The sequence below is a fragment of the Amphiura filiformis genome, chromosome 17 (assembly GCF_039555335.1).
Source record: "Amphiura filiformis chromosome 17, Afil_fr2py, whole genome shotgun sequence".
NCBI classification, from domain to species: Eukaryota; Metazoa; Echinodermata; class Ophiuroidea; order Amphilepidida; family Amphiuridae; genus Amphiura; species Amphiura filiformis.
The window spans coordinates 51,718,109-51,734,475 of NC_092644.1; the positions used below are offsets into that span (position 1 = coordinate 51,718,109).

Here is a 16,367-nt window from a genome sequence, read left to right on the forward strand (position 1 = left end):
AATGTTTTAAAACGTTTTTATGACCTTTATATAAACCCAACATGATGTAATGTTATTAAAACGTTTTCACCTAACAAAACCCCCCAAATTTAACTTTGTAAAACGTTTTTGTGTTTGCTGGGCATAATCTTTCCGACTACACATCCGGGGTACGAATGTATTAGGCCAAAATTGGCTATAATATCATGATTCATGCATACTGACAGATTTCCGCAAACACACCATGCCCATCACAGTACCTTATATACCAGTATCGATTAGTTCTGTTCTGTTATATGTAAATAAAGTAATTATTACCGCTCCACCCTATTTGTCTTTCCTTTCATCTGTTCTTAGACATTAATATCGAACAGCGGAATGATGTCAAAACTTAAAATAAGCATGATGAGATTTTCATCATCTATCAATCATGTTTGAAAAACAGCCCATGAATCATTTAATAAGCTGATCTTTTATGGACAAAGACACTTAAAAAAAAAACTTAAAAAGACATAAAGATTTCCAATTTCCGTCCGATATTAAAACAGACTAAGCATCAAATAAATAAGTTCTACAATATGATGATGCCATCAAAATTGGAGTACCGTGATTCACCTGTTGCTGGAAACATAAATACAAAAAATAAATAATAAATAAATAAACAAACAAACAAACAAACAAACAAACAAACAAACAAACAAATAAATAAATAAATAGATTCACCTAATACTTGTAAGTAATAACGAATATGATACATACAATGATTTGATGTTTACTATTATTAATTTATATTTGTTTACCGAGCAATTTGACAGGAAAAACGTATGAACCGGAAAATCTCTGAAAAAACCTTGAAATAGTCACATCACATTAACTAAAGTAGGCCTATGCGTTGTCATCGGGGCGAATTCCTGATTTAATTAAACATGAAAAACAATAGGGCTACCAAATAATATCTCTAATTTTATTCATATGCTTATAACAGAACAACAAACATCGTTATTTGCATTATTCTGTAAATCGGCTCGCTGTCTTTTAATTTCTTAGTCAACATGGTCAGTGAATGAATAACATAAAGGACAACATAAGAACGAACGCAGAGGATAAAATCCTTGACTTTAAAGCACCCCTATTTCTAATTTGGAACAGTCTCAGTATATATTGATGTGGGAACCCCGTTTCTTTGTTATTCAAATAAGTTTTCCTATATTTACCAACACACCACGTTGGAACTCTCATAACTTTGTCGAACTATTAAAGATCGGGATATATATCACAATTTCTCATTTATATAAGGATTAATTAATTGCTTAAATATGGTTTATCAACTTCAAGTTCAGTGTGTTTTATCTTTTGTCGTATGCTGCCTCAGCTATCGATTGGTAAGTGATTATTTGCGAATTTATTTTATTTATTCTTAACTTGGAAGGTTTAGGCATACTCTGGCATCAGATCGTCAGGTGTTTTATTTTTATTATTAATATTATTATTATTTATCATTTAAAGCCGTAATGTACGATCTTATAATGTGAATTTGGTTCATTATTATCAAACCTGAGTTTTGACATATTTGTAATGTTTACACAATGTCCCAACTTGCACTTAAATGGAATCAGTCAAATTTGTAGTATATTAGTAGGTCAACAGAGCAATTTCGACATAAAGTCATATGTGACTTACCAGTAGGCTACAGTGGGATCTCTTTCACTTTACCTTGTTATTTCAGCTTAAAATGGACAGAAACACTTCCCTTCAGTTATAGTATTAATAATTATCTCACTATTTTGGGTAAAGAAAAACTAAATTAAAATTTGAAGGATATCGTACATTATGCATGGCTTTAATACATGTATGTTTTAGGCATGTTTTTGTCTTATTATACATACCATCAGTCAATTTCATAATACATAATTTCATCATGTTAGTGTGTATTTTCCCGTATATAAGTATTTCCGTAATAAATATCAAATAATCCACTTTGTTCAACGTTCTATTGTGAAATCATGTTGGATTAAATCATAAAATTGTTAGGAAATGCACCCATAAAATCAGTGTATACCCCCGTGACGTGACGAGTAGCACACCATACATATTATACTTTGCTATATATGTGATAATAATAGGCCTAGGCCTATCATTTTACCTTAAAAATCTCAATTATTGGTTTATATGTTGGGTTGTGATATGAATTAATAATATTTGTACCCAGGATGCCAATATTTAGATGCAGTCTTTTTGTTTTATTAGCCGAATTTATTAATCAATCAATTTAAAAGTAAAGTACGATAACAATAATTTGGTTTCGAAACCTTTTAAATTGATGTTCAGTCAAAAAGATAATGGAGATGTTTGAAAGAAATTTGCGATTGACAAAATTGATATATCATTTATCATCTTCTCTGATCATATACATGTATACTATATAGTATAATGTCGACATGCACGGTACGGTGAAATATTTACCGGCATTTCCGTCAATCAAATTAACCTGCTTTTAAACTAATGTTTGTATAACACTTAAGACGAATTGCTAATAACATGAAATGAAAGTGGTATTCACTGAATGAAATAATATCGTGCATGGAACGTTATGTAATCATATCTATAACATTATGTTGATCTTATATGAAAAATAAATATATATTGCTGACTCAACATGTGCTTATAAACCTAAAGAAAAGCACACGGGCATGAATGAAAAAGAAGAACACGATATTATTTTAATGTTGTTGTGTGTAATGAAAGATATAAGTACTCGATATGTTTCATGTGGATTAAGTCACTTATTGTAAACCGTTTAAATAAAGTAGTCTATTTTGTAAAACTTTTATTTAAATATTTTTATGATCACTGCAGAATTACGAAAGGTTCGTGGTCCTGGTCCCATTTGGTCACATGATGTTTTAAGCTATATCGTTCCACGATTAGGATGTTTTGCAAACACAATGTTTTATAATAACATTTAAAAAACATTTGTAGTTGATGTAGATGTTTTAACATATTATCATTAAAAAAATACAATAAACATTTCAAAATGTTTTTACTAAAATACGGAAATAAACGCGTTGAAGTGTTTGTTAACTGTTATTAGTGAATTTGTACAGTTATTATACCACCACTTTCGAGAAGTGTACATGGTTCTTAAGAGTATTGTGCTTACTGATGCAAAAATCTAAATTTGAATGAGGTATAGTGTGGGATGAGGTTCTTAATAGGGTTGCTACTTTCTTTTAATAATTCCAGATGTTACTAAATTTGTTTCCCTCCTCATTTGTTCGACAGAATTTTGACTTTATGACAACAGATGATATGGAAAGATATTTCAATGTGAAAACAGTAGCAGAAGGTAAATACAGAATGCTTAAAACAGACAAACAAACAGTCTAATAATATAATGTACTAGGCGGTTACCCATATTTGGCGGTTCTCGGCTGGGCACGATTACCTGGCTGATGGTGACTGTACCCACCAAGTTTGATGCCCATATGACAGTTTTTACTAATTTGACCTCAGATGACCCCTGGTGACCCCAAAATGACCTTCCAGAAATTTGGCTCTAAATGTTGACTGTACTCACCAAGTTTCATGCCCATACGACAGTTTTTACTAATTTGACCTCAGATGACCCGTGAGTGACCTCGGATGACCCCAAAATGACCTTCCAAAATTTTGGCTTTAAATGTTGTTTGTACGTACCAAGTTGCATGCCCATACGACAGTTTTTACCAATTTGACCTCAGATGACCTGGGGTGACCTCTGATGACCCCAAAATGACCTTCCAAAATTTTGGCTCTTTATGTTGTCTGTACCTACCAAGTTTCATGCCCATACGACAGTTTTAGTAATTTGACCTCAGATGACCCCTGGGAGGGGACCCTGGGGTCAGATGACTTAACGAACATAAACTTCTTCTTGCCAGGACAGAACTACACCCACCCACCGAGTTTGGGCCCTGTACGACCTACGACGGCCTCACACGACAGTTTTAGTCATTTGACCTCAGATGACCCCTGGGAGGGGACCCGGGGTCAGATGACTTAACGAACATAAACTTCTTCTTGCCAGGACAGAACTACACCCACTCACCAAGTTTGAGCCCCGTACGACTTACGACGGCCTCACATTAGCAGTCACAGACAGACAAACAGACAAATAGACAAACAGACAAACAGAGAATAGCGTATTATTATATAGATTATTGTTACAACATTCAATATGCATCTTTTTTTAAATCTTCATTAACACTTACAGTTTCGTATCAATTTTTCCTTACCAGTTCCTGAATATGAAATAGTTAGCCCAATATCATTTTCTGGACACAGCAGAAGAAAAAGAGATCTTGAATGGGAAGACGATATAAAAGATATAAAATTACAAGCATTTGGTGAAGAATATCATATGAGATTGGTAGAAAATAAGAAACTTTTAGCAAAAGGACTGGAGATTGATATACACAATGAAAATGGGACTATCGACAAAATACCTCTTAAGTCAAGACGATGCTTTTATCATGGAAAACTTTTGTCACATAATATTTCTACAATTGCTGTCAGTACTTGCAAAGGATTGGTAAGTATTTGTGTGGTAACGGATCATCTTCATCTTCATCTTCATCTTCATCTTCATCTCCATCTTCATGTTCATATTTATCTTCATCTTCATCTTCATCTTCATGTTCATCTTCATGTTCATGCTCATCTTCATCTTCATCTTCATCTTCATCCTCATCTCCATCTTCATCGTCATCGTCATCGTCTTCATCTTCATCATCTTCATCTTCATCTTCATCTCCATCTCCATCTTCATCTTCATCTTCATCTTCATCTTTATCTTTCTTCATCGTCATCGTCATCGTCTTCGTCTTCATCTTCATCATCTTCATCTTCATCTTCATCTTCATCTCCATCTCCATCTCCATCTTCATCTTCATCTTCATCTTCATCTTCATCGTCATCGTCATCTTCATCCTCATCCTCATCCTCATCTCCATCTTCATCTTCATCTTCATCTTCATCGTCATCGTCTTCATCTTCTTCATCTTCATCTTCATCTTCACCTCCATCTCCATCTTCATCTTCATCTTCATCTTCATCGTCATCGTCATCCTCACCTTCATCTTCATCTTCATCTTCACCTCCATCTCCATCTTCATCTTCATCTTCATCTTCATCTTCATCTTCACCTTCATCTTCATCTTCATCTTCACCTCCATCTCCATCTTCATCTTCATCTTCATCTTCATCTTCATCTTCACCTTCATCTTCATCTTCATCTTCATCTTCATCTTCATTCCATTTGCTGATTGCTCAATTGATGTCCATGTTGTTTACATTAAACCAGAAACTATGTTCAGATAAAAGCTGGAGACTAGACCTCGACCTGTTCCAAAAGATTCAAAGAAATCATTTTATGATGTATATAGTTTACAACAGTTGCAATATTTTGTTTGTTTATTTGTTTTTTCATATAATCCTTTATGATCATCGATTTACAATCATGCATGTGATACAATGCAAGTCAACGACCAATTGAGTAATCTTGAAGGTTTCGTAATTCCAAGGTTGCAAAACTAAAAAGATGATTTTATCAACTTATTAATTGTACTGAATTCGTGTTGGTAAAATAAATTTAATCTGGTTATGGTCCAATTACCAGTTTATGATAATAAAAACTATAATAACAAAGTTCGAAAGTTCACTCTCGAGAATAACGCTTCAAACGCATTCGAAATGACAACTCATGGCATCACAAAGAACGCAAATTAAAATGCTTTCAACATGTTCAATTGCTTTCACGGACAAACATGAAAATATTATGCATCCATAAAGTGCTTTGACCCTGAACAATGTTCTTTTCGTTTGTTTTGAAATTTGAGACAGATTTGTGTTTGTTTTAAGTAACGTTTTTTTGGAATAGCTGCCTCGATCAGATCCATGATTTTCCTTAAATGATGAATTATCAATGAGGATCAGTTATTATTTGGTACTTCTGAAATCTAAAGCTTTCCTTGCGCGATACTGTAGCAACTATGTATTTATAATATTTTTAAATGACGTTTTTTTTTTGGAATAACTTAAATGATAAATCATCAATGTCCATTATTTGATATAATTATACTTCTAATTTCAGCTTCAGTAGTCAGCTCTGTATACGTGTATAATTATTCTATATAATTTATTTCTTCATAATATTTTTACTGTGCTTGTTTTATGATGGTTAGAATTAATTTTGTTTGTCTGTATCTTAAATAGTCTTTCACTTGCATTTTGCCGGTTTTGGTTTTTTAGTTAAATGAAAAGTTAATTTAAAAAAAACCCCAAAAAAACCCAAAAAAAACCCGACAATCTTAAAGATTAAGGCAGTCTTAGACATTTTAGTCTGTCTCTTCTATCTTTAAGATGTGCTTTTTAATTTTCGAAGTCATCAGACTGACTTTTCAACATTTCCAAAATGTGTGATGAAGGGACATTTAGTTAGAAATTGACGTTTTAATCTTTGTCAGTAAACACGAAGCGTTTTACAAAAAAAAAACGTTTTAAAAATGTCGGGTTATATAAAGAGTATAATAACGTTTTAATAACATTAACAAATATGTGTTGAAAACTGCAAAACATTCTAACATGTCTAAGCTTTTTATAAAAGCTTAATTAATTCGAAGCAAGCGTTAATATACCAATACAATTGAGCGGTCTTAAAATAATACTTGTTTGTATATGCTTGGATCCGTAATTTATTTGCTCAAACTCCATAATGGCGACTGGATTAATGTAGCTTTCATCAGAAGCACACTATATGCTTGTAGACGGGGTTTTACGGTATATTATTTAAACGGTGATAAAAATATATTCAAAATTATTTTACAATAACATTTTGACAAATAAAACGTTTTAAAAACGATTTGATGACCTTTATGTAACCCGACATTTAAACGTTATTAGAACGTTTTGACCAAAACCCAAAACACGTTTATAACACCTTTAAAAAACAATATATTTTTTGTTTGTTGAATACATGGACAATTCAAGAGAGGGAACACTACAATGTAGTTTAGATCGACTTTTCGATCTTTTACATGGACTTTTCAATAGGAACACTCGTTTCTGATAAAGTTTTTGATCTTCAAGATTGACTTTTCTATCTTTGTTAATTAAACAAATTATTATTTTTTCTACTCAATGATCTTAAACAGATGGGAATTATTGGACTTGAGAATCACAATTTATACATTCGTCCTTTAAATGAGAGGCACTCAGATGAGTATAGACGGAGACGTCGAGATGTCGAGAATCCACATATTATTTACAGAAGAAGTGTAGACAATCAGGATCCGTTAGAGCCTGACTCGCATTTTTGTGGTCTTGATCCAGGTAATTTGTACTAAAAATTAAGCATATTTCTATAAACGTCATTTTACAACACTTTTAAACTCATTTACAACACTTTTCTATAAACGTCATTTTACAACACTTTTCTAACTCATTTCTAACTCATTTACAACACTTTTCTAACTCATTTACAACACTTTTCTAACTCATTTACAACACTTTTCTAAATCATTTACAACACTTTTCTAAATCATTTACAACACTTTTCTAACTCATTTATAACACTTTTCAACTCATTTACAACACGTTTATAAATCATGATCATATACAACACTTTTCTAAATCATTTACCGTTTTCTAACTCATTTACAACACTTTTCTAAATCATTTACAACACTTTTCTAACTCATTTGCCGTTTTCTAACTCATTTTGAACTGATTTACAACACTTTTCTAAGCCATTTACAACACTTTTCTAACTTATTTACAACACTTTTCTAAGCCATTTACAACACGTTTCTAACTCATTTACAACACTTTTCTAACTCATATTTACAACCCTTTTCTAACTAGGGGTTGTGGGTCATTTTTAAGGTCACGTGGTTCCAAATATAGCTTAGCATACAAAACATTTGAATTCAGCATACCCGAATTAACCAAAATAATTTATTTGCCAATTTATTTGCCGCTAGATGCTTAAATATAAGCATATATTTCCAAAAATAGAATCAGTCTAGTTGTTTTGTTATTAACCCGACATTTACATTTAAACGTTTTGATTATCAAAATCATGACATGTTTATAATGTTTTAAAAACATGTTGTGTTAGGTGGGATATTATCTGAATATTGTCATTTCGCTTCATTTCTAAAAACCCTTTCAAAAACATGTTTAAAAATGCATATGGCTTTATTAAATTCTAAAATGTGCGTTTAGATGGTTGTTGTTGCCAAATTCCCGAAAATCTTATTTTTAAGAAGATTTTTACACCTTCATAGGATCAAACATTTTGCTATTTTCACACAAAACATATTAGAACACCTGTATATGGAATAAAGCAAGGGCAGTATTGATTGTTTTCAATTACATTATCCGGATTTCCGTAGAAGTTTGTTTGTTTCGTCATCCGTGTTCAATCATCACATGCATGCATAATTTGATTGTTGGAGATTTTCCAAAACAGTTGAAAGAACATTATTCTGTATTTCTGTTGTTCCTCTTTTGCTTCCTTACCACTTCTTAAGTTCATCACAGTTAACATATGACTAACGCGTGGTAATTTGGTAATTATGACAATTGTCTGTAATTGTTTTCGGCTTTCTTGTGATTTCCACCTAATTAGCATGTGCCGCATTCTTATTTAAATTAGCCATTGTGTTACTGTTTGATTTCATTCTTTTTGAGTTACCATGAATAGTTTCTACCAACACATACGAATACGATGTGTGGGTCCGTTTTTGCAAACAATGATGGACACGTGCCAACATGACACAAACTATCACTCATTCAAAGAAAAGAAAAGACTAAACTATATGAATGATGGTGATAAATATTAGATAGATCTTGAATCTTGTGCTCCAAGATATGATCAAGTCATTGTTCGGGCCCTTATCATGTTCAATGTTAACTTTGAAGGCTAATACAAAAAAAAAAAAAAAAAAAAAAAAAAAAAACCACCAATTTTTTTTATAGGGATTGAGTTCATAAGTTAGCAAAGGAACTCATTGGGGTCAACCCCTAATCCCCTGCAAAGACCACACTGGTGTCAATCAAATAGACAAGTTTTGTTTAGCTGAATTTAAAAAAAAATCAGCGAAAGGGGGATCCGGGTACTAAAAATGTATCAATCTACAGTTAAATAAAAGCCCATTCAGTGATCCCAGCGAAAATGTTGAAAATAGTAAATAAAATTACGTATAAATTGCCTTAAGCCTTTATTAAGATTGGAACTTCTTGATTATGAAGATTATAAAGACTTAATTGGTTATCTTTTATTTCAGAATATGCTGGTAGCAACATTTATGTGGAAGCGATGCAACACAGAATGGCGCATATGATCGACAACTTACAAGAAATCTCTGATAATGATGTCGACATGTCTAATAACACCAATCGTCGAAAGCGTGCAACTGGCCCAAAATATCTTGAAGTCCGAGTGTTGGCTGATCGTGATATGGCGGAATACTATGGAGATGATGTGGTGCCTTATGTAGTCACTTTAATGAATGTTGTAAGTTATTTTGTCAAGTTGAATCAGTGATAAATATGTTACAAAGGATCAAATAATCATAGGCTACAAGCACTAAAAAATTGCACTCCCTCTTTTGATCACTTATTAGGAACAAAGTTAGGCTAGCCAAATTCAAAAGCCAACATGGCTGCCCTTTTCCAAGATAGGGCCCCAAATTGACATATTTTAATATGTCAACATTAAAATGTTACAAAGGATCAATGGTCATTCAATCAAGCAAAAATATTTACAGTATAACTTCCCTTTAGGAAAACAACATTAGCCACTTGAATATTCGAGATGACTACCACCGTTTTTCAACATGACCGCTAATGCATAACAATGATCTTGAAATTTTTTACTATCATTTGATGTTCAAGGGGCTCATGTTGTTTTCATGCAAAGTGGTTCAAAGAGATGGTGGCAACTGCAAACTTGTTGGTGCTTTTATAGCCATTTGATCCTTGAAAATTAGACAATCTTGGATTTTTAATTGGTTACATTTTTCAGCAGAATTATTATGCATTTCAGATGCAGAAATATTCTTTTCTGAATCCTTATGACTAGAGGAATACTTTGGTAGGCCTATAACTTTTTTTTTAAAAAGATGAAAGCAATTTTGAAAGTTGACCCCTGCATTTTAGTATAGGGCCTACTGTTGGTACGGTGTTCAGGGAACATCTGCAATGCAACAGTGAACAAATTCTACAGCAATTAGTGGTGGGTAACACCACTAAATCTGCACATTTTTGGTACTTACCGGTATGATATTTTGTCATTTAGTGGCAACCAATCCAGCCATCTTATGACAGTGGTCATGTTAGATTTTAATTGGATAACGTTTTGTTCCTTAAGCAACCCATAATAGGACCTATGCATGATCCAATTATAAGTAGGCCTAGCTTTTATCACATTTGGCTCAATTATCATATGGATCCAAAATGGATTAATCTGCAGTACGTACGGTACAACATGATGCCAGGAAGACCGTACGTAGGAATGTCAACCCTAGGTTTTAAACTTTCAATTAACGCGATTGCTGGCTAATCATAGCTCGTAGTACAACACAACAGGTTGTTTTTCACAATCACCTAGCCTGTACGCAGTAATCTTTTTCAACTTTCTTGTGCATTATTTCGTAATTTTTTACATTTTTGTTGTTAAAGGTAGCAGCCAGATATGCAGAGCCAAGTCTTGGCACAGAAGTTATAATCCATATCGTCAAACTTGGCGTTCTCAACACTGATGTGGTAAGCTTACCAATATATAGGTAACCCAGGCAAACCTTAGTTAACACATTTGCTAGTCAGTCAAATTCGCCGACAATGTCAATGCATTTTTACATAGAAATTTAAAACAAGTGCCCGAAGAAAGAAACCTACATAAATATGTTTTCTATACTTCACTTGACCCAAATATATGATTTTTTATGGTGATAAGTCACCCGCACATGGAATTTTAGAGGGATTTGGATAGCATTTCCATTAAAAAAAGCTGCTATCATAATGAGAATAAGATCTAGAAACCCCCGAAATGCTGTTTTGGGGAATTTTGCTAGCTGAAACTTTTTGATGAAAGTCAATCTTTGACAAGATGTAACTTTGCTACGGAAAGTGCTATGAAAAAATGGTTTTCAGTTTTGGCTTTGTTTACTCAAGGGCTTTAATTTGATATATAAAATGATGCAGTTTGATGGCAAATTTAAATTCACCTAGTATACCTACAATATATACAGACACGACAGAGTAAAACCGTCTGCCCATTATTATTAAGATTATTCATTTATTGACAGTACAATTGGGCAATTTTTTTCCATCATATGAATCATGAATGTGTGTATTGGCAAAGTTATTTGATTGGCTGATTAAATCTCGGAATACCCGGTAATTTATTTTAATGAGTACATGTAACATACTGATTTGAGGCTACTGACCAATGATTTATTCCATATTGTGTCGTTGATCCTTACTTACTCTGCTAGTATGTTCGAATGTTGGGAGTCTGAATTATGTTTAAAATGTGCCCTCTTTGAAATAGAACATGGGGTTTATATTGCCAAGGCAAGGTTAAACTCTAGAGACTTGACAAGTTGACACCACCAACTTTTGCAGATATTTATAATGACTTAATCACGATGCATACTTATTAAAAAAGAAAATAGGGAAAACACAATGCATTTTTTTTCACTCCCTCTGAGACTAAATGATGTGATTGTACCCTAGAGAGTGGGTTTCCCCCTGCTGAATATGATACTTGGCATGGACCAAGTACCGGTACTAAAAGAAAATTTAAATTGCAATGGACCTGATCTGCATTGTGCAGTACCAGTACTGCACCTTTTTAAAAATAACGGATGGCTTCAAATCCCAACCGCTGGAGCCCAAGCAATACTGGCATTTAACAGCATCTATTGTTCTGCCAGGTTGCTGGTGATCAGCTGGCATAAAGCTAAAACAATACAATGATTGTACTTCAGTGCGGTACTTACAAAATGTTCTTTGTTGTTTAAAGGTAACAGAGAATGGGGCAACACTCACAGTGTCAACTGATGGGAGAAATACTCTGGAAAGTTGGTCAGCATTTCAGTATTATACCAATAAATTTAACGACAATCATATTGATCACTATGACAATGCCATGCTAATTACCAGGTAAGCATAAAAAAGAGTTGGATTTGTCTCTTGTGTAAATAATGTTTTCTTTCAGGCCTTTGTATATGAAGTAAACTTATTCAGAAATTGTTTTTAATGTATACTTGTGGTTCAACAATTATGATTCTAGACTTACACCTTGGATGGATATATTGAAATGGATTGAGGGGAGTCTGAGGCCCTCACAGACTTGACTTAGTAAGCGCAAAGCGTGAGCACCCGAGGGTGTAGTGGGTCGGTTGCTGACGTAACTTCTCTGGAAAGTATGCTATAGCAACAGTGCCTGAAAGTAGGACTAGCAAGTCATTTTGGAAGAAAAGGACACTCAAATATTTGGCTTCAAGTGTACCGGGTATACAAATTGTTTATAATTTACCAGGGTTTGTGTGCAAGGTACCATATGGCATACACTAGAAATTTTGTCTGGAAATTTCAGGATTTTCCTAAATGGGCCCACAAATTGTGACAATAAAAAAAAATAAAAAGGTATTTTGTATTTTCTAATAATAAAATTGTCAAAGAAACGGCAAGATATTTCATCATAAAAAGATATTTTTTTTAAGGAGCAGTGATTTATCAAGCCTTCCATAGCTTGTGTCCTGGACCCACCTGCGAAATGAACTAGGAAATGAATCTGTTCTGATAAAGTATTATTACTGATGTTGAATACTGTTTTAAAACATAATAAACATAGTGAAAATTGTACATTTTAAACACCAAACTGTGTCCACTGTTTATCTCCTCATTGACCCAACCAGGAAAGATTTACAATCAAGTGGCAGTAATTCCCTCCTTGGTATTGCCTGGCTTAGTGGTACCTGCTATCCTCAACTACAAGCTGGTCTCAGCCAAGATGCGGGGTTATCAACAGGAGGAATATTGGCCCATGAAATGGGGCACACGTAAGTTCAACTTGCATTCAGTGTTTTATGCTACAGTGGTGTAGCGTCATAGGGGTATGGAGTGGGGGGCATGTAATCAATCTGAAAATTTAGAAAATCCCATAGGAAAATTGCCGCAAAATGGCTTGTGCCCCTAATCAGACCCAGTGCCCCCAATCATGGTCGGTGCCCCCCATATGATGACCCATGCTGCGCCACTTGATGTACGACTGTGGCTGCAGAATCTATTTGGAGAGTCTTAGTAAATATCTACTAGCTTGAATATAATCTATTCAAATGAAAATTCAACATCTATAAAGACTATTTGGATGTTAATTATGATATTACATAATAAAGAACCTTAATCAGACCTAACAATAATGAACTGGTTGAATTTCAGGTAGAAATTGTGTAAGCAGTATTTTTATGTAATGATGTGTTTGTTATGAAATAGTCAATAAATCAAGAGACTGGATGGTTATATGATAATTATTATTTGTAACACACAGGCTACTATTGCTTCTCTGATGGCTCAATAGGATGCAATTTAAGTTCTTCGGATCCCCAGAAAGCTAGAACAACAAATGGGAACAATACAATCAAAATAATGGGACCCTTGTGTTAAAACCCTTAGGGAGAGTAGTGATCGCCCAAAGCAATTACAAAACTGTGCTGATATTATTGTATGCCATTTTGAATTGATTGAAAGTTTTGTGTAAAAGCAATGATAAAATGTTATCTTTTCACAACAGGTTAGGGATGCCTCATGATGGAAGCAATGGGTGTGCTGATAAAGTCAATGTGATGTCATCCTCTAGACCCAGTGGATCAGGAGCATTTATGTGGTCACCCTGTAGCGCATCATATTTCAATGCATTTCTTGAGTAAGAAATCTCCATTGCTCATACACATCTGTAACTCTCACTGTCATCACTCACATCTCTCTATCTCACTTTTACCTCTTATATCTCTCTCACTCTATCTCTCTATATCTCTCTCTCTCTCTCTCTCTCCTTCCCTCTCTATATCCATCTCATCGATTTCTCACATGTACTATTACTTCTATTGTTTTCTTTTACAAAAGCAGCATCATGATTATATCTTCACTATTGGGTCTTAACTTGTGAGCTACAATATAATCTTGTGTTCTGAAATAGGGTCTTTATCAAGATTGAACCTGATAATCATTCGACTCTTAGATGGTAATGGTCTAACTTGAAATATGGGGATCAATCTATATCTTGAGTAATGTAGGAGTACTCTTTGCACTGGTGATATCCTAAAATCACCACCGGGCATCATTTTCAAGATCGTAAAAGTTATGTTTTGTTTCTTTCTGTGTATTTTAGATAGTAAAGTCTCAATTATTTACCTCACAGCTCACCCTACAAGCAATGTTTAGATGACTTCCCCATTTCTATTGCTGATTATCCTACCAATGCCCAAGACCGTCCAGGCTCTAGAATCAAATACACAGCAGATGAGCAGTGTAGAAGACTTTGGGAAGGCTTCAGAGGAGCTTGTGAAGCAGATACGGAGGTAAGCTACAAGCAGTGGGGTCATTTGTACATTCATGATTTTCATGCCTTTTTACCTGCATTGGGCTATGCCTGTTGAAATCCATACACCCTTTATGGAAGACATAACCTTAATCTTTCACATAGGGAGTGTGAATTTCAAATGGGGTTACCTGAACGCATGCGCGTATTTTGGGGGGGCTTTGGGGCGCCAGCCCCTGGGTCAAAATAGGGGCGGCAAAAACGAGGGGCGGCGGAAGAAGAAGGGCCGGCAAAAACAGGGGCGGCAAAAACGAAGGGGGCAGCAAAACGATTTAGCAAAGAAAAAAGGGCGCAAGAAATTGAAAATGCGTAAAAAATTTGAAAACGGTTATTTTTAGGCGCTAGCGCAGAAAATCTTTTTTTTTCTTTTTTTTTTTTTTGCTCTTCACTTTTTCAAACGACCGTGAAAAAATTGGGTCAACCTTTTCGGGCTGTTAAGGAAGGGGCGGCAAAATTGTTTCTTCTTCAGCCCCCCGGGGTTGGGGCGGCCACGGTACGCCACTGACCGGGTGACTCCATTTGAAATATTCCCCCCTGTGAGGAAGATTAATTATCTCTTCCATAGGGGGTGTATGGATTGCATCTGGACTAACCCATTTTATACAAGGTTTTCCTGCAATGGAAGTAGTGTTACAAATAATACCATATCAGGACATTTTTGCGAGGTTATTTTTGTTCACCCTTTTCATAAAAGTAACAAATGTCAAATAATTTGGTAGATGGCCTGAGCTTTTGATAGCAAGGTCTTTATCAAAGCCAGATATGTCAAATAATGGTGAAATATTATGCACCCATAACCTTTAATATGTGGCAACATAACATAATGATGAGAATAGTTGTTTGAAGCCATGAATGCAAGAACCCCTCAAAACTGCCCAGAACAGTTCAAATTTTATAGAAAATTATTAATATCAGGCTATACAGTACTACAAATAACAAATATGGTACAGTTGGCATAAGATTGCAGACTTGTGATTAGACATTCGTTATTCCATTGAATAATATCCTTTAAAACTTTCTTTATACAACAATCTCATGTCTTTGGACACAATTTTGGACTTTCCAAAAATGTATAACTTAATTTTGACATTAATTTTGTTGACATTTGTTATTTTGGTAAATTTTGTCCTAAAAACCAGTGTAGTTCCTGTGCCAGTATTTTCTGATGGTATGTCATATTTAATTTGTTACATGAGTCTTGTTGCAATCAATCCCTGACGCAAATAGAGGCTTGGTCGTTATTTTGATAAATAGAAAGTAATTGATTATTTTTTTGATTTGAGTACTCAATTATTTAATAACACACATAATCAAAGTATCAACATTTTGATTTCATTGGAAATAATCTATTGTTTTTCTAAACGAATAGATTTTCTAAGCCATTTTTTTCAACAGATATGTGTTTTTTAAAATAATTGCATCTTTATAAAGGATAAAATAAAACAAACGAAGACAGGAAACAGTTGTACAGCAAATTTTCGGTACTGGGCGTACCTTCTTCAGGCTTTATTACATATGAAATGACACAAGAAAACAATCTAAAAACAAGCAAGAAAATTAATGCGTAACGCGTAAAAAAACAAGCATGAAAAGATCGCGACTTAAAACAACGTGAGTGTGAAGGCGCATCTATAAGGGACGCACCATTAGATACTCGGGGGGTAGGAAGTTGGGGTAGGGGGAAGAAATTTTTTTTTCGCCGCCGAAGGCGGCAAAGTTTTTTTTAAATTTTTTTTTTTTA

The 16,367-nt window shown here is 34.1% G+C and overlaps 1 protein-coding gene across 1 annotated transcript in view; it reads left to right on the top strand.

Annotated features, from left to right (window-relative positions):
- Window positions 1–1,234: 1,234 nt before the first annotated feature.
- LOC140137278 (A disintegrin and metalloproteinase with thrombospondin motifs 1-like) overlaps window positions 1,235–16,367 on the top strand; it is a 42,613-nt gene continuing 27,480 nt past the window's right edge. The window contains exons 1-10 of the mRNA XM_072158923.1: window positions 1,235–1,361; window positions 3,262–3,325; window positions 4,257–4,549; window positions 7,170–7,347; window positions 9,306–9,535; window positions 10,702–10,785; window positions 12,047–12,186; window positions 12,945–13,088; window positions 13,820–13,951; window positions 14,447–14,606. Coding sequence (XP_072015024.1) covers window positions 1,296–1,361; window positions 3,262–3,325; window positions 4,257–4,549; window positions 7,170–7,347; window positions 9,306–9,535; window positions 10,702–10,785; window positions 12,047–12,186; window positions 12,945–13,088; window positions 13,820–13,951; window positions 14,447–14,606 — 1,491 coding nt within the window. The 5' untranslated portion in view covers window positions 1,235–1,295. The remainder of the gene's footprint in view (window positions 1,362–3,261; window positions 3,326–4,256; window positions 4,550–7,169; window positions 7,348–9,305; window positions 9,536–10,701; window positions 10,786–12,046; window positions 12,187–12,944; window positions 13,089–13,819; window positions 13,952–14,446; window positions 14,607–16,367) is intronic.